This window comes from Physeter macrocephalus, chromosome 4 (genome assembly GCF_002837175.3).
Source record: "Physeter macrocephalus isolate SW-GA chromosome 4, ASM283717v5, whole genome shotgun sequence".
NCBI lineage: Eukaryota > Metazoa > Chordata > Mammalia > Artiodactyla > Physeteridae > Physeter > Physeter macrocephalus.
This window is the reverse complement of record NC_041217.1, coordinates 39,679,420-39,701,019: the sequence shown is the minus strand read 5'-3', so window position 1 is coordinate 39,701,019 and position 21,600 is coordinate 39,679,420. Positions and strand designations below refer to the sequence as shown.

General features: G+C 52.9%; 1 protein-coding gene across 2 annotated transcripts; it reads right to left on the bottom strand.

Moving 5' to 3' along the window:
• Positions 1–2,282: 2,282 nt before the first annotated feature.
• Positions 2,283–20,960, bottom strand: NUAK2 (NUAK family kinase 2). 2 transcript variants are annotated; one of them, XM_007114529.4, is made up of 7 exons: positions 20,675–20,960; positions 11,591–11,711; positions 8,646–8,797; positions 8,226–8,291; positions 5,886–6,005; positions 5,196–5,328; positions 2,283–4,513 (listed from the first exon to the last, which is right to left on the bottom strand). In XM_007114529.4, exons 1-7 carry the CDS (start codon positions 20,918–20,920, stop codon positions 3,450–3,452), a joined length of 1,902 nt encoding a protein of 633 aa, XP_007114591.1. In that variant the 5' UTR covers positions 20,921–20,960; the 3' UTR covers positions 2,283–3,449. The 2 variants fall into 2 exon arrangements, with proteins under 2 accessions (XP_007114591.1, XP_054940115.1); XM_055084140.1 differs by having other exon boundaries at positions 2,288–4,513; positions 11,591–14,244; positions 20,675–20,806.
• Between the last annotated feature and the right edge of the window lie 640 nt (positions 20,961–21,600).

Here is a 21,600-nt window from a genome sequence, read left to right as displayed (position 1 = left end):
TGGAATCCCCGAGCCTGGGTCTCTAGGGGCTGGAGTGATAGGCATTCTCTTCCCACCCAGAGTCTCTTTCCCCAGTGGGCTTCCGCCACATCCATCCCCTCTCCTGCCCACCCCTCCCAGTCCCTGGCTTGGAAGAGGTTAAGCAAACAGACCTCAAAGAGGACAAAGATCTCAGGACCAAGTACCTTTGCGTTCCTTCCTCTTCCTAGAAATCCGCCCCACCAGCAGTGCTAGTAGGATGGGCTGCAGGGGCTTGGCGTCCCTCCTCTCCTCCCGCCCTGTCTCCCCACTCTAGCTTCTCCGTGTTCTCACTCACCCTTTATTTCCCAGCTCCCTTTGGGGGCTTTGGAGGTAAGGGGAAGGCATCTGGGGCAGAAGAAATTGCCACACTCCTTGTGCCTGGACAAGAGTGTGGCATGTAATAGTGTCTCAATAAGTATTTGCAGTTCCATTCACTGATATTCTCCCAACTCTCCAAACCCAATCTAGTTTAAATGAGCCCCCCATCGCCCACTCCGCTAAGATCTGGCATCCCTCAGACCTGGATTTGAGTTGAGTTTTCCCACCTGCTAACTAGGCGAGTGACTTTATGTTTTTGAGTCTCAATTTCTTCCTCCGTGACCCGAGAATGATAAAAATTGTACCGAACTAACAAGGCTTTCCTGGGCATTACGTAACATATCAAGTGTTTGATACATAAGCACTTAATAAATGGTAGCCCTGTTATCTCCTAAGTTGCAATTCTTCTTTCTCATCATCCCAACTCCCCTTCAACATTGTCTGAACTAAAACTTTTTCTGTTGAATTTTACTCATTTTTATGCATGCTGGTTTGCTGTTCAGTCTGCAGCCTCTCTGAGGTTAGGATCTTATGCGTTGCACCAGAAACAGAGCAGTTACCTCTATCTTCCACGGAGCTTAGCACACAATAGGGCTTGATTCCTGAGTCAGTGAATTAATGAACACAGTTAACTCCACATCTGAACTCTATGCTTCCTGGGTAAAGACCCTCCCTTATATTTTTCTTGTGTCTACCCACAGTCTAGCCCAGAGCTCCAGCACTCAGTTGGACCTGCCTTGTTTTCAAGTGGCGGAGCCTCGGGGCTGGAAGAGCTTCAGAAGTCTCCATGAAAAGGCTGGAGGTGGGAACCCCATCACCAGGAGACATGGCGCCTTTTCAAAACTATCAGACTGAAATACTCCATTTGTAGCCTAAACGAGTTTTTTTTTTCTTTTTTTCGCGGTACACGGGCCTCTCACTGCTGTGGCCTCTCCCGTTGCGGAGCGCAGGCTCCGGACGCGCAGGCTCAGCGGCCACGGCTCACGGGCCCAGCCGCTCCGCGGCACGTGGGGCAGGCCCAGCAGCCATGGCTCACGGGCCCAGCTGCTCCGCGGTACATGGGATCCTCCCAGACCGGGGCGCGAACCCGGTTCCCACGCATCGGCAGGCGGACGCGCAACCACTGCGCCACCAGGGAAGCCCTAAACGGTTTCTTGTTTACTCTCCCATCCTGATCCCATAGTTGCCTGGCCTCCCCACTTCTTCCCCAGACTCAGCAACTTTGCCAGCTCCCCAGAGGCAGGGAGGGGGAGGGCAGTAAAGATGCTCCACACCGGCAGGCACCGAAGGCTGGCAGGAGGGCAGGGGGACGGGGAGCAGACTGTTTGGGGGCCTGCGAACACCAGAGCCGGGTGAGGTACGGGGGAGGGAGCCTGCTTGAAGCTGGAGCCAGCCGGCTGCCTGCCTGCCTGCACTTTGTCCTTATCCTCCCTTTCATCCTAGCCCTCTGAGCCTGGGAGTTTCTCAATGGAGCGGGAGTCCGGGGAATGCTCTGCAGGGGGTGGAGAGGAACGGCCAACGAGGGGGGCATTCCAAGCATTCTTTACTTCCTCTAAGAGTCAGGCGGTTGGGGGGCGGAGTGGGGAGCAGCTGCCTGCACCGGAGGGAAAGGGATTTCTTTGGAGGGAGAGAATAAAGGCGGTGGAGGTGCCTACAAGCAGCAGGGGACGGAGCTAGATGGGGGAGGGATGGGAGAGGAGGGGGCAGGGTGGGGGCAGGGCTGTATTATCTGCCAAACCCAGTTCTTTAGTGCTAAAGGCAGGAGGAGCAAATTGGGACCCTTAGCCCAGGGCACCCTCCCCGCTGTGTGTTTACAAGGGCAGAACCGCTGATGGAGGTATAACAGGGAGTCCTTTGGAGCTAAGAGCTCCGTTTTTGGTGTGTGTTTTGTTTTTCTGAAGCAGGTTCTCTTTTTTCCACCTGTGAGAGCCCAGGGGAGTGTGTGTTAAGAGAAAACTCGAAGACCTGCTGTGCCCCACTTCCCCAAACAGAACCACAGGAGCTATTTTCCAATCATCTTCCTGGTTTTTAATGGGGTGGCTCTTTCTAGCCACCACAGAAGGGAAGAGGGGACCATCAGGTAGATGGAATCAGCGCGTGGATGGAGGGAGCCAGAGACCCCTTACAGATAGTGCGATGGGACATGTAGATTTATAAAAGGCCCCCGGCTTCCCCTTGATCAGTAGGGAATCATTGCGAAAATATCTCCCTGTACACAAAACTTAGATGTCATAGTGCATTTCCCCAGAACATAGTATTCACATTATTGAAAACAGTAAGATTCACTATTTTAAAAATGCAGAGCTGAAAACATAAAAATAAATAAGAACATTCTAGGCCCTGAAAGCCCAGAGAAACAGATACATCCATTCTCAGTAGCAGGAGCAGCTTGGAGGCTAGAGAAGTTCAGAGTCTTTGAGGTCCAAGGTGGGGTCCAGGGGAATCTGGGCCCCTTGAGATGACGTCCAGTAGCAGCCTGAGCCTTTTCAAGTCTTTTAGATTCACAGCAGCGACTCCAGGAGGCTTGGGCCAGGTTTGGAGGATGCGAAAGGGGAGAGAACCTTTGAGGAAACAGAGGCTGGGTTCTCTTACCGCTCAGATAAATAAGGAAGGGCACACTCTAGAAGACCATTCCCAGGACACCCCAGGCACATTAGGGGGTGCCACACTCCAGTCTGAGTGGTTGGTGGAGATGGGAATGTGTATGTGAATAAAGAGTTTCCATCCCCACCTTGGCAGGAAGGCACCATGCGCAAAACTTACTCTTTATAGGAGCTGGGCGCTGAGAGCGCTCTTTCCAGCTCTCTATGGCCCTGCTATGTGTACAAGAAACAGGCAACCTGGACTCAGCCTTGGGCCTTCCTCTCTACTTCTCTACTCATTTCCCTTCTACTACCTTCTTGGTTCCATGCGGCTGAAGACATTGAACCCTCAGTGCACTTCACTTGCCCACTTCCCACATCCAGCCCTCCCCAGGGCTCAACTGCAAACCATCTCAGCCTTCTGGGCTGGGATGCTGGTCCTGGGAGGCAGGGAAGAAGGCAGTTTCCCCTCAGGGTACAGCCAGCTGCATCTTAGAGCCAGCCGGGATGGGGCAATGCCCCCCACCTTCAGCTGAGCTTTGAGCAGACCCCCAGTGCCTGTTGGTAGGCCTCTGTCACCTCCTGGCAGTCCATCAGGGAAAAGCAGCTATCCCCCAGGGGGTCCTGCCGCCAGCACCTCAGGCCCCTGCTTCCAGGGCCCTCTGAGGGGGGCTCCTCAAGCCCCATGAGGTTGTCCACAGACACACAGCCCCGCAGTGGGGGCTCAGGGAGCCGTTCGGGCAAGTCCAGCTGGTCAAAGGACTCAGAGGACAGGATGCTGTCCTCACTCACTGCCCCCGAGGGGCGGCTGGCCCGGGCTGGAGGGTGAGGTGAGGCCAGTTCATCCAAAGAACCGAAAGTGGTGTGGCTTGTGAGCTCCAGGGCTGCGTGGGAGAACTTGCCGTTGTGTTTGAGGATGCCCTTGCGATGGAGCCGCAGCCCTGAGGCTTGGGGGGGCATGTGCTCCATGGCGTCCCCACTTACAAACACGTCCCCCGCATCCAAGAGCTCCCCAGACTCACTGGGTTCAGGAGAGGAGTAGTAGCCGGATTCCCGCTGGCGAGACTTCTTGAGGATGCCCTTCTTGGGGAGCAGGGGGGCAGCCTGTCCTGGGCTCGCAGGGACGGGGCCAAGCTCAGGGCCTTCCCTTGCCCCTTCCGAGGAGGTTGATGCCTTCTTCTTGAGAATGCTTTTCGGCAGCTTGAGGTTGCCCTTGCCAGGGCGAGGGGAGGTGTCAGCAGCTGGGTCCCCCTGGAGAGTCTGGGCCATGTCATTCTCTTTGCGGGACTTCTTGAGCGAATGCTGGCGCTCCAGGCCAGGGGCGAGACTCCCGCCTCCAGGCGCATGCTGCTTGAAGAAGCTGCAGACCTTGGCCCCGTTCTCCAGGAGGGGGCGGGAGGACCGCCGGAGCCAGTCAGCCACGGAGGCCCGGCCAGAGTCGCTGCCGGGGTGCCTTCCCTCTTGCAGAGCTTCCTGCTCCCCGACACGGGTGGCATAGCCCCAGTTGACCCACCAGTGACTGGCCACATCCTCCAGGGTGGCCCGGCGGGTAGGGTTCACCATTAATAGCCACCGGATCAGGCCACAGGCATCTAAAAGAAGAAGGAGAAGGGTTTCAGATCCATAGCCAGGAGCATGGGCACCCACAGTCCCCCTCACTGGCTTACCCCCATTTGTGCTGAGACACTGCTCACTCCGGTGTCAGATATGCCACTCCCACCTAGGGCCCCATACACGCCGCAGCCTGGGCCGGCTCCCCAGTCTCCAGCTTTCCTGGATTGACTGTCGATTTCCTCTTCCATCCCACCACCCCTCAGGACCACAGCCATGTTTATGTGTTAGTGTGTATCCTCCTTTGCTCCACTGACATGCAACCCTCTGAGGGGAGGGACTGCTCAAGAGTAAACCAAGGTCCTCACACCTTTCTTCTTGCCTTACACATCGTACGTGAAAGGACAAAAAGATTTCTGAGGACAAGGACAAAAGCAGTAGGAAATGAGACAATGGTAGCAAAGAGGATCTAAGTTAGACCTTAGGACGCACTTTCCAAATAGGATAAAGCTTGCCCATAAAGGAAGGAAGGAGCTATCCCTTCCTTCCTGGGAGGTCACAGACATAGGAGGCAAAGAGATGACAGCAGGAGTTGAGGTGGAAGGTACACTCCATCTACAGTGGGCTGCCCTCTTCACTTTACTGTCACTGTTTAATTCCTGCCTCAGGAATTAGCAAAGGACACCCTGCACCTAGATGAGAACGCCTACACCTCTCACTCACCAGAGGGTTTAGGCGGCTGCCGGTAGGCCCCATTGCTGATCTGTTTCACCAGCGTCTTATGGTCCTGCCCATCAAAGGGCATGGAGCCATGCACCAGGATGTACAGGAGAACACCCAGGGACCAGCTGTCCACCTGAGGGAGAGAGAGGATCAGCCAGGACCTCCTCATGCCACAGGCTAGAGGGCTTCCAGCCTCACCTTCATTCAATACCATGGGGAAAAGGGAGCCCATGTGGGAGAACTCAGAGCCCAGTGTATCTGAGGACCACCTCCTTCTAGTACCCAGGGGCAGAGAGGGTGACACTGCAGAAGGGACTGAGGTTCATGGGGAGAGCTGCTGTCATTTGCCTCCCCTTGGGAGAAGCAGCCACAAACACAAGATCAGTGACGAGGTCACCCCTTCTGGGCCAGGAGTGGTGGTCGTGACAGATACCATCCCTCCAGGGAGGCTGGCTGGGGGCCGGGAGAGGTAATGGGAATGTGGAAGGTGAGGGGCACAGAACCAGACTGGGGGTCAAAAGACTTAAGCTCTTGTTCCAGTTTTGCCACGCCTGCTAGAGACCCGGCCACACACTACTTTGGTGGGGAAGTGAGTTTTGTGATCTGAGAAAGGGAATAACTAGAAAACTAGTGCGTCCCTCTCTCAGGATCTAAGCTGAGGCGGGCTGGTGGAGGAGTCCAGACACTTACCTCTGGGCCCGTGTAGGGCTTCCCGTTGACGATTTCGGGCGAGGCATAGAGGGGGCTCCCACAGAATGTCTGCAGGAACTTGCCTTGGTGGTAGAGGTTGGAGAGGCCAAAGTCAGCGATCTGCAGAATTGGGTCAAACACAAGCAGGGGTCACACCAAGGCCCGTGTTGTTCTATAGCTCCTGGTCTGTCCCCCCGCCAGACCACGGGGAAACCCAGGCCCCAGCAGGAGGAAAGGGTGCCCATGACCCCTAACCCATACCGGGCACCACCAACACAGCTCAGGCCCTGGAAGAAAGAGCCCTTTGGAGGTTGTGTCAATGAGGAAAGCCTGGGCAGAGGTGTCGGAGAGCTCCAGGGTCCTCACTGTTCCCCAGGCCCCTTTGCTCACGCTGTACTCTACTCCAGGGATGCTCTCTCTACCTACACACATCCTCCTGACCCAGCAAGCCCACCTCCTCCAGGAAGCCTTCCATTGCCCTGAGATCTCCTCCTCCCATGAAGCCCTACAATGTGCAGTGGCTCACGGGAGCCCCTGCTTGTCACTTCCGTCTCCTCATACTGCCACATCAATATGCTCTCCCCATGCTGACCTCCTGCCCCCACCCCTCCTGCAACTCCTGGCACAGCTGTGACCCATGGGTGGGACTAATGGCCACTTATTGACTGAAGGAAGGGTCTACCAGTTGGAGGGGGACAGACAATGTCTCATGCCAACGCCATGAACCTCAGAAGCAAGCTACCCCATGACCTGGGCTTGGGCTGCCCTTCCCAGCAAAGAATGTATCTCTGCCCACACCCGGGCAGGAACGTGGTGGCGGGACTGGGGTCAGCCCAGTATAGCTGAGAAGCAGTACTGAAGGAAGAACAAAGATTACGGCCATGGTTATAGCCCAGGAGAAGGGATCTTCTTACAGGACTTCCTGAGCCCTCTGATACTGAGGGTTTGAGGGGCCCCAAGCCCATCTTCTCATCCCTCAGAAAGACCCTTCCGCCAGCTATCCTCAGACAAAGGCTGAGGCCAGTGCCCTTTTGCTCCCAAACTCTTCATGCCCAGCAGAGGGTCATGTGTGCCCAGGGTGGGGAGAAGTTGTTTATGAACTCTGGCTCCTTCATTTATGGGTTTTATTGGCCTCCTATCAAGCAGTTACCAGTTGAAGCCTATAATGAGGCAGATGATTGGTGCAGATGGGAAAGTTCGTGCCTGCCTGGGTTGTGTGGATTTATTGGCTCTGCCTTCCCCCTCCCTGGTCGGCATCAAAGAGAGCCCCACCTACTCCGGGAATTGGTAAGGAAAATGAACTCAGTGCCAGGGCACCTCAGGGCACAGGTCAGGGGCCACTGGGGAAAGGACTATGATCTGGGTTCGGGAAGATTCTGAGGAGGGTCCGACTGCAGAGTCAGAGCCCTTCCAGGTATCTGCAGGGGCCGGCCCTTGCCATCTCCCCTTCCAGCCCTGAGACCTGAGTTTATCACATAAACCTGAACTTCTCAGGCCTAAATTTAACTACTTAGACACAGGAATTCAGCAGCTGCACAAAGCAGGAAGCAGGCTCTGGAGTGCTTGCTGTGGTGAAAGGTGCTAAAGGGCTACCTAATTGCGGCAGATTAAAGTGCGCATGTGTGTGTGCGTGTGCAGGTGGGGAGAACTCAGGCATGGCCTCTCCATGCCAGTCCCAAGGCTGTGAGCAGAAGCCAACCTTAGATCTAGACTCCTTCAGCCTTGTGACTGGTCAGATACACAGTAACTATGACACCCCAACATCTGCTGAATCTGAAGGTACAGTAAGTAGCAGCTACATCCTAAGCTTCAGAGCTCAGTTCCCAGACCTAGCTGTAGATATGGGTGGGGGGAAGAATTCACACACACACACACACACACACACACACACACAGCCCAATCACCAAGCTTAGCCTGGCTTAACCAATACTCTGTCATCTGCCCACTCCTCCCTGGGGGAAATAAACAGAGAAACAATTAGCCTTCCAGCCACCTGCTGGGGTTCCTCATGGGAAAGGCTCAGGCCACAGGGCACAGGTCACTGGTCAAGAGCACTGGTCAGGGAGTCAGAAGACTTTGGTTCTAGCTGAGGCTCAGCCGCTCGCTAGCCATGGCACCTTATGCAAATCACTGCTTATCGTAAGGCCTCAGCTTTCAATCCACAGAATGAGGTACTGAAATGGATGATAGCTAAGGTCCTTATCAGTACCCATATAAGAGTCTGAGCTTTGCTCAACTCCTTCTGGAACCCCCTAGGGGCTGAGAGATGCTTGGCAAGGGACAGTGCAGACAGGCTGGGGAGGGGTAGGGAAGCAGCTTTAAACAAGAAGTGAGGCTCACCTTGATATTTCCATTGGCATCTAAGAGGATGTTCTCCAGCTTGAGATCCCGGTGGACAACCCTGTTCTGAAAGAGGGAGGGAGGAGGGTCAGGGGAAGGCCACCAGGGAGGGAAGGACATGAGGACCTGGTCTGGACAGTGAGGGAAACACAAAGGGGGCTGAGTGGGGGTGAGCACAGGTCGGCTGGGAGGCCCATCTTTACTGGTACATACTACAACAAATCATGGTCCTTCGAACCCCAGCCAAGAGACTTGAAGCCAGAGACATCAACATTCCCTAGGTTGGGTCCAGAAGTGAGTCTTGCCTCTTTCGATCTCCCTGTGTGATCCTGGACCAGTCATGGAATCTCTCTGGTGAAACCAGCCCCCAAGCCCCAGGGACCACCCCTTCAGCACAGGGCTGAGGCAGGTGCCGCTCACCTGGTGGCAGTAATGCACGGCGGAGACAATCTGCCGGAAGAAATGCCGGGCTTCGCGCTCACTGAGCCGCTGCCGTTCACTGATGTAGTCATATAGGTCGCCCCGGCTGGCGTACTCCATGACGATCACGATCTTCCTGCTGTTCTCAAACACTGGGGCAGAGCAAGGCAGGAATGTCAGGCCCCTCCAGAGTGCACTGCTCCCCACTGGGGAACATGTATCACTCCCAGGCTCCCAAACCAGACAGGACCTCCCACCAGAGACATCTGCTAATGAAGCAGGACAGTGCCCTTTGATGCTCCCAACACCTTCCAGTAGCAACGAATTAAGGCCAAGGGAACTGGCTCACCCTCCCTTTCCTTGGAAGTTCAGGCTTCTGAGGATTCTTAACACTACCCTGCACATTCTGAGACATCACTGGATGAGAATGAAAAATCAGGCTCTCTGGTTCAGAATCCAGTACTTTTTTTGCCTCGTGACCTTGGGCAAATCTCTTCTAGATACATCAGTAAGAACGTAGGTTTGGGATTTGAATCCTGGCCCCATCATTTACTAGCTGGGTGACCACGGCAAGTTATTCAATCAGTGTGCCTCAGTTTCCTCATTTGAAGAGGGATATTGATAGCAACATCACAGAGCTGGGGCGAGAAATAGATAAAAGTTAGTCACAGCTCTCAGGCTGGCTAAGCAAGCTGGTGTGGGCTCTGACATACAAGCAAGCACTCAATAGACTGTACCTACTGTTGTATTTATTATCAGCATCCTCATGCATAAACTTGAAAAATAATGCCCATAATAATGCCTGACTTGAGGATCAGAAGACGGATAAAAGTATGAAAGTGTATGGGAACATATGTATATGTATAACTGATTCACTTTGTTGTAAAGGAGAAACTAACACACTATTGTAAAACAGTTATACTCCAATAAAGATGTTTAAAAAAAAAAAAGAGACATGTAAAAGTATGAAAGTGCTTTGTAAACTGTAAAGTACCATAGAGAGCTGAGATATCTATCACCCTTAACATCTTTGACTTCCCGTCCAGAATATCCAGGCTGGGGCTTTGTACATAGAAACTATCAATAAATATTTGGTAATTAATTGACTGGCTGGGGTCCTGGCAGTCAGCCTACTCCAGCTGGCTCATCTCCACGTGAGGGAGGGGCCCTTTTGCCACCTCAGGCCTTGTCTTGCCTCCTGGAAAAGTAGGGAATGGCTGGTTCACCAAACTGGCCCTTCAGCAGGGTGTGTGTCAAAACATGTATGTCTGTGACATTGCACCTTTGTGTCAAACGAGTCCTATGAGTTTGGCTTGCTCAGCCAGCCCCAGAGAGATTACTGTCTAGCCTGTGAGAAGGAGCTAAGAGAGGAGGCTTCTCCCAAGAAGAGTCCCAGCTCCCAGGCAGTTGGATACATGGTCAGGAGGACTGTGCTTTTTCCTAGGGGAGCACAGTGGCCCAGACCGCTGGGGGGTGCCTAGCTGAGGCTCCACCCCTGTGGTTCTCCAGATCTCTGCAGGATGTGTGCAAACTTTGTGCCGTAAAATTGGGGGTCAGGAGCCAGCCAGAGCACATTCTAGAGAGCAGCTATGTTAGAAGTCAGTTCCCAGGACTGCAGCCTTCCCCCCAGTCCATATCTCTTGAAGTCTGTGGATGGGGATGGATCTGGGGGAGCTCTACCAGGTACACAGTAACTATGACACCCCAACATCTGCTGAATCTGAAGGTACAGTAAGTAGCAGCTACATCCTAAGCTTCAGAGCTCAGTTCCCAGACCTAGCTGTAGATATGGGTGGGGGGAAGAATACACACACACACACACACACACACACACACACACACACACACACACACACACACACACAGCCCAATCACCAAGCTTAGCCTGGCTTAACCAATACTCTGTCATCTGCCCACTCCTCCCTGGGGGAAATAAACAGAGAAACAATTAGCCTTCCAGCCACCTGCTGGGGTTCCTCATGGGAAAGGCTCAGGCCACAGGGCCATGTCAGTGGCTCTGCCCTTAGTCTTCCTCTAAACAGAACTTGAGAGAGGAGACCTCTCTTTCTTTCTACCAGGAATATTCAGACTGAGGGCAAAGCCACAGGCTTCCTTTCCTCCTTCCTGCTCTCCAGCCATTCCTCACTTCCTGTCTAACTGATATTAAGTAAAGGCTGGAAGCAGACAGGGGTGTGTGGGAGGCTGCTCCCCCTCTTTTCCTCATCACCCTCTCTTGCTCACTTTGTTGTCTGGGTCACAGGGAACAGGGCAGCTGGAGTGGAAAGCCAGCACTGACGTCAGAGCAAGAGGAGGCTTCAAGAGACAAGGAGAAGTAGGAGCCAGCCCCATGGCAGGAATGATTCAGAGGACAGGAGGCCTGGCTCTTGGATGTATGAAGAAAAACAGCACCCACACACCTGAGACACGTGCAGATGCCCGCATGTTTCAGCCTCCCCCAGATTGCTAAGGATCTCATTGGTCTGGGGAGACAGTGTTCCAGTACGGAAAGCCTAAGAACAAAAATGCCTACAATCTGTGGAGTTCCTCCCATGAGCGGAGCACTTGGTGACATTTAATTTGAATTTTTTTTTTCAGCAGTGCCACAGGGCATGCAGGATCTTAGTTCCCTGACCAGGGATCAAACCCGTGCCCTCTGAGGTGAAAGCACAGAGTCCTAACCACTGGACCGCCAGGGAATTCCCTGGTGACATTTAATTTGATCTTTGCAACAACCCTATGATGTAGGTGGGATTATCCCATTTTACAAATGAGGAACTGAGGCCCAGAGACTAAATTAAATTAGTTGCCCAAAGTCATATAGCTGGGTTTCAAATCCAGCTTTTGCCCAAGCCTAAAGCCTGTGTCTTTTTTTACCTGTGTCATCTGTTCTGACTGGACACACACACACACACACACACACAGCTTCAAATGCTCTGCCTCTGTACCTTCGTGGATGGCAATGACGTGGGGGTGGTTGAGTGATGACATGATCTCAATCTCTCGCCGAATGTGCATCAGATCTTGCTCATCTTTGATTTTGTCTTTCTGGATCAACTTGATGGCCACCTGGGAGCAGAGAATGCAGGAAAGTGAGGAGAAAGTTCTGGCAGGTAAAGGCGTCCCTGAGGACACTCTGGGAGCCCTGACCCTGGTGATCTGCCTACAGCTGCTACAAAGGCCACAGCGTGCACCCAGAGAAGCCTCTCCATCCTTCACTGGGGCGGGCGGCAGAGAGTCTGGAGGGAACCTTTTATGTTATATATGTTTTACCACACACAAAAAATCACCCAAAAAAGTTATGAAAAAAATGCTAGTCTCTTTGGTCTAGGTAAGTAATGTCTCTCCCCCAGCAGCAAACAAACAACTAGACAGTTAAACAGAGTCGTCTGGGCTTTGCTATCTTGTCCATAAAGGTGAAAATGCCATTTAAGGATTAAACTCTCTGGCTGGTACATGTGGTGGGTTCAGGAAGGGTGGAGGGAGGCAAGAGGAAGTGGAGAATGAACTGCCAAGAAGCAGTTTAAGCAAAGCTCTTAGAGACTGAGGCATCTCGCCCCCTTCTCTGTTCTACCGCACTAAGCAGCGATGGTGACAGAGTACCAACAGTGCATGCAGTGTGTGGGGAAGACACCGCGTGGTGAGTCAGGGGACCTGGGCCCTCCAGGCTCCGTTGCTGTGCTCAGGGGCAAGGCCCATGCCCTCTCCCAGCCTCGTTTTCTGTGCAATAAACAGGCTGGACTAAGATGTCTGGGGTGCTTTCCTGCTTTGACTCTGAGAAATGACCATATAAATGTCCCGGGGCTCTCTCGGAGGCTACAATGCTGGCATCAGGTGCTGGGCGGGTATGGGGTGGGGTGTCACAGGGCTGGTCAGTTCCTGACAAGTTCTGTCCAAGGACACAAATGGTAAATACAAGACTTCCCCTTCACAGGAGCCAGGCAAGTTATGAGAAATCCCAAGGCACAGGCTGAGGAAAACAGATCCTCGTTCATTTCCCAGGAGGGTTCACCTCCCCTCAAGGTTCAAAAGGAGGCGGAAAAAAGGGAACCCAGAGCCCAAGGGGCGGGGCCTCTAATCCCCCTTTCACAGGGCTCTGGAGGCAGACAAAGGCTTCCGGCTCCGCTCCGGACTGCGGGCCTCGGGCCTATGTCCCCCTCAGACAAGAATGCGGAACAGCCGTAATCCTGTAAGAGGAGCAGCTCACAATGCCCTGGGCCTGGTCACCCCGGCAACGGGCCAGGGATGGCGTGCCCTCCACCCCGTTCCTCCCCTGGAGCTGCATCCATGAAAGAGGGGAGGCCCGGCTCTCTCGCCCTCCCAGAGCAGGGCAGGGAGGACAATGGCAGCAGGCGGGGCGGTCACCATGGAGTCTCCTGCCCAAGCCCCTCTCTTCGCGCCCCCCACCCCTTCTGCTCCAAGCCACCCCAATGAGCTAAGCAGAAAAATCCCTGGCTTAGAATTGACCAGGGGGTGGGGATTGGGGGAAGGGGCTTAAATCCTCCTCCAACCAGCCTGGAGCTTGGTTCCTGAACACCTCTCCATACCCTTTTTCTCTCCCCGCAGGGGAGATTTTATGGACTAGTTCTTTTCTCTCTGAATTCCTTGTTTTAAAAATCAGACAATACAGTGAAGCTTCAAGACAACTCTTGTTGCTCCTAATTCCAACCCACTAGAGCCATTAAAGTCTCTCCTACATAGAAACTCCAGAGCTGCAACTGTCTTGATATATCAGATAATGTTCTAATAATTTTTCAGTTATGAATTATCACTGCAGAAAAGAAGTATGGTCTTATAACTGCAAAAAATGAACTCTAGGTACAAATGAAAGAGAGTTGTCATTTGTACATGAGGACACACCAATCCAGTGGCAACTAAACATGTTTGCCAAGACTTTAAAGGTTATGATGATTATAAATATGAACATAAATGCCTGCACTGAAACGTAATTGCATTACTTGGTGGTGGGGCTCAGGGCAGGCTACCCCAAACTGTCACTTTGGCATGTGGATGATATCGAGCCGAAGACAATGAAGGCTCAGCAGACTCAAGAAGAGCTTTTTATCCCTCCCTTAACTGCATTAAAGAATTTAGATAGGAGGCTTGTACCAGAGAGAGCGCTATTAGCAGAGATAACTTTTTTCATCAGGAAGACTTATCTGCATGGCCCAGCAGACATTTATCTACCAAGCATTTGCTCTTCCCATCTTTCTGTGAATTGCCTTCCTCCCCTTTCAAGTGCCAGACCCCTACCCCCTTCTCTTTAGCTCAGGATGGCATGTAAGCCTCAATTGCCAGACTGTTGGGGAGCCACATATTTGGGGGGGGGTTCCTGTACATGTGAAATTAAATTTGTTTTTCTCCTGTTAAAAAAAAAAATCAGACAATAGATAAAATGCCATGAGCTCTTTGGGCTTCCCTGGTGGCGCAGTCGTTGAGAGTCCGCCTGCCGATGCAGGGGACACGGGTTCGTGCCCGGGTCTGGGAGGATCCCACATGCCGCGGAGCGGCTGGGCCCGTGAGCCATGGCCGCTGAGCCTGCGCGTCCGGAGCCTGTGCTCCGCAACGGGAGAGGCCACAACAGTGAGACGCCCGCGTACCACTAGAAAAAAAAAAAAAAAAAAAATGCCATGAGCTCTTCAGATAAAAGCCCATAAAACTGAATTAATAGATAGTAAAAAAAAAAAAAATCACATGTAAATCATATACCTAGATAATGAAACAAATATCTGAGAGCTTAAGATACACACATATGCAAAAACTAGGCATATCTTGGATGTACAATTGTACAAACATATACAATGAGATAAATCATCGTGGACTAGCGAGCAGAGCTCTAAAGAAGACAAGGCCTCAAAGAAATGAGGTTTCAAAAAAATAAAGGGCTCTGAGGGGTGCTAGAAGGAGTCCCTGCATGGGTAGAGGGTGTACAAGTTGAATCCTGAGATCTATTTCTTTCAACTCTGGAAGCCTACAGTTTAAAATCAGAATTGTTAATCCTTAGTGGACAGTTCCGTCCTCCTGCAAGCTCATGCTCTGGCCTCAGGGGGTGAGGTCAAGGACCGCCCCCCCCGCCCCCCCCTACCCCGCATTGTCTATATTAAGTCTTAGGAGACCACAGCTTGGCTGGCACTTCCCAGGAAAGAAACAACTTAGGTCATCATGGCTCCACCAGTCCCCAAGCAGGTGACAGACAAGAAGAGCCATGTATCACTGCCCTGGTGGGGCTGGGCCACTGTTCCCCCACCTATCCTAGTCCCACTGGACAGACCTCAACTGTTTACTGGTGAACACAAGTCACAAATAAATATTTATTGGTTAAGTCATTGGGCTGATCCCTGACTGATAGGACCAGTGCCCAGATAAGACTTTCTGCCCTTTTCCCAAGGCACGGGTGGAGAGTCAACCATAAACCATGTTTATGAGAACTCATTTTGATGGACCTTTGTTCTCATCTGCAAGATGGTTGAGCAACCATTCTTTAGAATTAAAATGTAGTGACTAGAGGAAAGGAAGAGAAAAACAATCGCTGAATGGATCACCCAGAGGTAGGAAGGCCACCTCTCTGGGGACAATCCTGGGTCGTCCTGTATAATTATTAATAGTGCCCCTTTTACTCCGCGAAGTATGCAAGTTGAGATGTTATATTATACGGCCACCCTACTCAGAGGGGGCAGGAAACCGAGGCACAACAATGACAACATAAATGTGAACACCAGATCAGTGGAGGGGTGTCAAGAGCCCTGGTATCTAGTCTTTATTTGCCCCTTTGGAACTACGTAACTCAAGACAAGTCACTTAAATGATCCGGTTAACTGGCCTGGCTAGTTTTTTTTTTTTTTTTTTTTTTTTTTTTGCGGTACGCGGGCCTCTCACTGCTGTGGCCTCTCCCGTTGCGGAGCACAGGCTCCGGACGCGCAGGCTCAGCGGCCATGGCTCACGGGCCCAGTCGCTCCGCGGCATGTGGGATCCTCCCAGACCGGGGCACGAACCCGCGTCCCCTGCATCGGCAGGCGGACTCAACCACTGCGCCACCAGGGAAGCCCCTGGCCTGGCTAGTTTTAATGTCCTCATCTGAAAAATAAAAGGACATTTATCTTCCAAACATTTGCTGAATGCCTACTACGTGCCCGGCGCTCTGGTAGATGTTGGGGATTCAGACAAAAATTGGATAGTCCCCGCGCCAAGGCCCTTGATCCAGTCTAGTGTGATGAACATGACGGTTGAGATCCCTGCCTGCCCAGGTGCTCCAGGAGCACTGGAGAGCTTCCTTTGCCTGGAGGAGCAGGGCAAATCACCCCTGGGAGAAAACTCTGTTTTAGATCTTGAAGGAAGAGTGGGGTTTGCCAAGCCGAGGTGGGCGGGCCTTTGAGGGGGGCAGTGCAACAAGGGCATTCCAGGCAGAGAGATAGGTTTGAGCACAGGCCAGAAAGAAAGGAAAGGAACTATACACGAATTTGCACATTAGGATCTCTAAGCTCCCTTCCAAACTCTAGCACTCTCTGCTGAGCTTCTTCAGAAATGGGTCACGTGCTACTATGCCAGGGAGGTGCTAGCCAAGGATTGTTATAATAGGTTTATTCAGAGGCCCCATGCTATATCTATGTTTACCTGCCTGAGCAACATTCCTACTGATACCAGCCCGGTGATTTTCTTGCCCCTGTGGCCCTGCATGCTGGAAAGGCAGCAGAGCTAACTCCTTATCCCATTTTGTAAATGGCAAACACTAAAGTCCAGAAAGGTGACTCTTCCGAGGTTCCTCAACGTATCAAGGCTGTCAGGACCCAAGATGGAGGGGTGTTGCCTGGAGAAGCCACCACCTCAGAAGACAAAAGTTCCTTGCAGATGCTCTGCCCTGCCTCCAGCTCCCTGCCTCCTACCCCTGGAGAAGGGAATGCCCCACACCCTGCCATGGGCCAGGCTGTGCAGTACCACCAGCCACCCTCATCACACTTACAGATATACAAAGACGTTGGAGAGATGGGTGCTGGGGCTCAACTGGTTAAACACTGCCTTCTCTCCTCCCAGTCCCCACAGGAACTCAGATCAAGAATAATCTGGATTCAGGAGAGGATGGCAGAAAGGTCTTAGAAAAAGCAGATCTAGAGGTACTGGTTTCAGGTGCCAGGAGAGAGGGTACAAGCTGGGCATCTCTGGTCATAGCTATCACCCAGAGTTGGAGCCAAGATCCTTGACTCCTTTTTGGCCTTTCGCGGAGCAGCTGCCTCTGGGAGGTGGGGCAAGGAGCTGGAGGATGACCCATTTAGATAATGGAGGAGAGGTTGGGCTGGGCTGGCCAGGCCTGGCAGAGCGGGGATGGCTCACCGTCCCACCAAGCCTGCCAGAGAACCAGGCTGGGAGCAGAAACGGGCTCTGAGGGGAGGCTGAGCTGCTTCCCCTAAACCCCATGCTGTGCCCACCCTTTCTTTGCCCACTCTGCCAGGATGCCAGGCAAGGTGCTTCCCTGCCCAGCCCTCTCGTGTGGTTTGGCCAGAGCCCAAGGATAAGAGTCACCTGCAGCTGGAGTGTCCCTCCCAGCTGCTGAGCAGGCAGATGCAGAAGGAGCTGGGAGGGCAGCACCACAAAGAAGAGGCCTCTGGCAGCTGGCCAGGCGGGAGCCCTTCTCTGGATCAGGGGCTAAAGGAGAGACTGGGACTTTGAACAAAGTAGAGATCAAATGGCCTAGGGAAGCTGAGCACAAGCCATTCTCTTGCTCAGGGCAGGACAGACCCAGGGTGGGGGGACTCTCCCTCCCCCAGGAGAGGGAGGGTAGGACCTCAACAAAGCCAGCCTTGCTGGGATAATAACACTGTGTGTCAGCTGCTGTGCTGAGCACTTTACATATATTATCTTATTTAATCCTATGAGGACCCCACGAGGTAGGAATTATTATAATCCCCACTTTACAGATGAGGAAACTGAGATACACAGAGGTCACACGGCTGGTAAGCAGTAGAGCCAGGATTCTGAATGCTTGCACTCTGATGCTGAGCTGAGCAGTCTTCCTGACAAAGTCAAAGCCTTGAATGTAGTATAGCTCACCTTCTCGGGATCTCTGGACACTTTCAGTGTGTATGGGGGTGGGGGTTGTTCCCAGTGACTCCTCCCACCCTCACCGCGCCTGGAGCTCTGGGAAAGGCAGTCGGAGGTAGCTGTTGGAATGACAAAGCACACTGAGGCAAGCCTGGGCTCAGCCCAAAGCCAACTCCCAGTCCAAGACTCAGTATTGGTCATCTAGTGCCTGGGGTGGTCAAGTCAGGAGCCTATGTTGCAGGCATGCCACTAACCAGCCACAGGACATGTCACCTTCCCTCTCTGGGCCTCAGTGTCCCCATCTGTCAATGAAGGAATCAGACCATCTCAGTCATTTTCAAACATTTTGAAATCCCACGCAACAATCCAATATATGAGACAGAAGCACCCCTGCCCCAGATCACTGTCCCCTTGGACTCCCCTGTGCTCCTCATGGAGTAAAAATTCCATGCAGATCAACCTTAAAGGCTTTGGGGGACGCCATCGTTCCAGGGACCCTAGCAGGTGTTTTTCTTTTTAGGGGAGGGGTGGTCAGGAGAGCTGTGAGAGTCAAAGGAGGAAATGCCATGTGGATACCAGGAGTGTAGTCAGAGCTAGACGATCCAGAGCAAATATTGGTTTTCCCTTTAATGCCCTCCTGGAGAAGCCATTAGTCCTGCCCACCTGCCCCTCCCTCTGGACAATCCCATCTGGCCCCTGAGAATCCTTTCCAGGCAGGGTGGGAATGCGAAATGCGGTGGAGAGAAATTGAGATAGAAGTCACCCAGTGGGCTTTCCTCTGAACCCTCAGTTCACTTTGAGGGGAGGTTGTGGGCTGCTCCCACACCCCTCTCCCCCACTGAAGATCCTGAGGCACCAGGTTGGTCTCTCTTCAGGGAGAACAGTGAAGAGACAGGAATGGGGGTGCGGTGGGGGGAGGATTCCTCTCCAGAATTTTGAGAAACCATTAGCAGCGCGTAGAGCTGCTCTCCTAGGAGGAGGGAGACCCTGAGCAAGCTCCCAGCAGAAGTACAGGGTGGTCTATGGATCAGGGAGCTTTAGGGCAGGGCCCACTCTTCCTGATCTTGGCTCCCTGCATACAAGAGACATGAAGCCAGGGAGCACCTTCTGAATTCTCTCTGTTCTGATGTAATAAGAGCTGGAATCCCTGCCTACAGCCGCTGAGGTTTGAAAACTGAAAGCTGGTTTATCTTATTCCAGAATCAATGATCTCTCCCTTTCTCTCTTTCACACACACACAGAGACACACATGCGGTGACCCAGGTCAAGAGCTTAATGGGATTTCTGAACTTCAATCTCAGTTTCCAGGCCACCCCAGCCCCCCCAATCCAGTCTGCCCCCCGAAAGAGGCACGAGCCACAGCAGCTATTTTCCAGCTGAGCCCCTGACAAAGCCTGGGACCAGCTGTCTCCAGCCTGGAGCCTCACCGGGCCCTCACACTTTATAGAAAGAAAAAGAAAAGGAAAGCCAGGAAGTACATCATTGCCCAATAGCTGTAACCTGGCAGCAGGCAACTGGGGACCGTGCCAGGTGTTAGCAGGAAAAACATACTCGGTCCTATTGATGAGGCCATAATCCACTCCCTTTCCCCAGCAATCCACTCTCCTTCACCAATGAAATGACTTCTTGAATTTCAAACCAGCTACTGGCTGCAAAAGCAAACAATCTGGGGAGGTAACTGCTGCCATAGCTGATAGGGCAAACCATGGCCACCCACGCAGGCACACACACACACATACATGCACATCTCATAACCAGCACCCAACTGGATTTGGCAAAACAATCCCTAAACCACCTGCCCTAAAAGGCTTGTTAAAATACAGAGTATTTAGGGCCTTCCCTGGCGGTCCAGTGATTAAGGTTCTGTGATTCCACTGCAAGGGGCACAGGTCTGATCTGCATCCTGATCCCGCATGCCAAGCCTGCAGGGCGCAGCCAAACCCCCAAATACAGGTTATTTGGCCCCATCCTACACCTTCAGAATAAAATCCTCTGGGTGTTGAACTAGAGAAGTAGTTTAAACAAGCACCCAGGTGATTCCTATGCACATTAAACTCAAGTTTGGGGACCATTGTTAACTTTTGGCAAAACTGCTATCCCTTCGGGGCTGGCCTTTTCAAATATAAATACCAGTTCTCATTGCGGGTTCTACTGTCAGCAACAATTTAAATTCATATTTGTATCTCATTCAATCCTCATAGCAGCTGTGAGGGAGGCTGTGTTTTCTTCATTTTTGCAGAAGGGGAAACAGTACAGAGATAAAGTAAATTACACAAGGTCCCACAGATTACTACTACTATACACACACATACACACATCCCAAATTAACAGGACACATACCTGAAAAGGCCCCAAACCCAAAGGTATCTTGGGGCACAGTGGACCTTTCACCAGAGTTTCACATTTACCAGAATTAAAAACCTATCATAATGAAACTCTGACTCAATCTTAGACCTGGAAAGGACCTAAATGTCAAACCCACCCGCGCCCCCCGGGAGGGGGTGATATCTCCACAGTATGCTGGGCTGCCAGACTATTAGAACTGAATTGAGGAACTGGACACTTCATTCAACTACACACATTTACTAACCCTTTGCTAAGATCAGGTGCCTTCTACTTCCTCTTCCCATCCCACTCTATTGGATAATCTGTTACAAGCAAAATTCCACTTAAGTCTCATCGTCTTTAGGAAGCCTTCTCATCTCAGGATACCTTCCTTCCTCTATGCACCCCGCCTCACTTATTTGGCAATCATCACTTGCTGACCGGAGTTGGTAGGGTTCTCAGGTCCACGACCATTGTCCCTACAACTATGGACAATTTCTACCGTGAACACTACCAGCACCCCATACACATACGCAACCTCAGCGCGGTAAAGACTGAATGCGGGCAACTCCACCGAGCAAGGCACTAGCTCCCGGCCCACCCTCCATCACCCGCCGCCCGCGGCTAAGTTCCGAGCCCGGCCGGCTGGCGCCGCGAGAGGGAGCCGCACTCACCAGGCGCCCCGAGCTCTCCCGCGCCTTCTTAACCTTCCCGTAGGTCCCCTTGCCCAGGGTCTCCAGGAATTCGTAGCGGTGTCGCAGGTTGTGCTTGTGGTGGTGCCGCTTCACTGCCTGCTTCTTCATTAGGGGCTTGGGCGACTTGAGGAGCCCGTCGGCCAAAGGCCGAACGAGCTCCGCGGCCAGGGCAGCGGTGGCCGAGGGAGCCGGGCCGAGGCGCCGGGGGAAAGCCAAGGACTCCATGGCGAGCAGGTGAGCGAGGGCGGAGGAGGAATCGGCTGCGCGGAGAGAGCTAGAGCCCGGGGCGCCTGCCCACTCCCGGCGCGAGAACCCACAGCCTTACCAAAGCGCGCGACCAGGCGCCGAATTCCAAGTTGTTATAAACGCCCTGAACTAGAGGCTCTGGCCACACCCCCCGGCGCCCATTGGCCTGATCGCCGGCTGCGCGTGACCAGGGCCGCCAGCATTGGCTTGCCGGGTCCCCGGCTCCGCCTCCTCCCGGAGCGCCTGGGAAAGGTGTCAATGGAGCCCCGCCCACCTGGGCCCCTGAGGAGCAGGCAAGGGGAATACCTTACGCCGGGGGCGGCTACGCGGGGCGGGGCGGAGATGTTGCGGGGGGGGGGGGTGTCGAGGGGGGTTGGGTGAGTGGCGGCGGGGGTTGATACCACTGGGGTCCAGAAATTTTGAGGGGCCCTGGAACAGCTCTTGCCCCTGAGAGGCTCTTGGTCCTGGTTAGAGGCACCTGTTGTCTTTCCATTGTGCTGTTCTCAGTTAGCAAGGGGCAATCTGACAGTACTAGAGGTCACCAAAGTATTTCCCCATCCTGAGTATTTTGCTTCTCTCAAGTCAAAATCTGTAAAGTCGTTTGACCACTTCTTTAAGACCATAAGGAGGAAGGAGGGATGGAATGGGATGGAGGCAGA

Bases quoted from the DNA above. Each gene is read 5' to 3' on its own strand.
- NUAK2 (XM_007114529.4), bottom strand. From the start codon at position 20,920: ATGGAGTCCTTGGCTTTCCCCCGGCGCCTCGGCCCGGCTCCCTCGGCC. The intron at 5,329-5,885 runs GTAAGTGTCTGG...TCTCTCCCTCAG, and splicing joins AGCCCTACACGGGCCCAGAG to GTGGACAGCTGGTCCCTGGG. The intron at 4,514-5,195 runs GTGAGTGAGAGG...TTCTTCTTTTAG, and splicing joins GCAGCCGCCTAAACCCTCTG to ATGCCTGTGGCCTGATCCGG.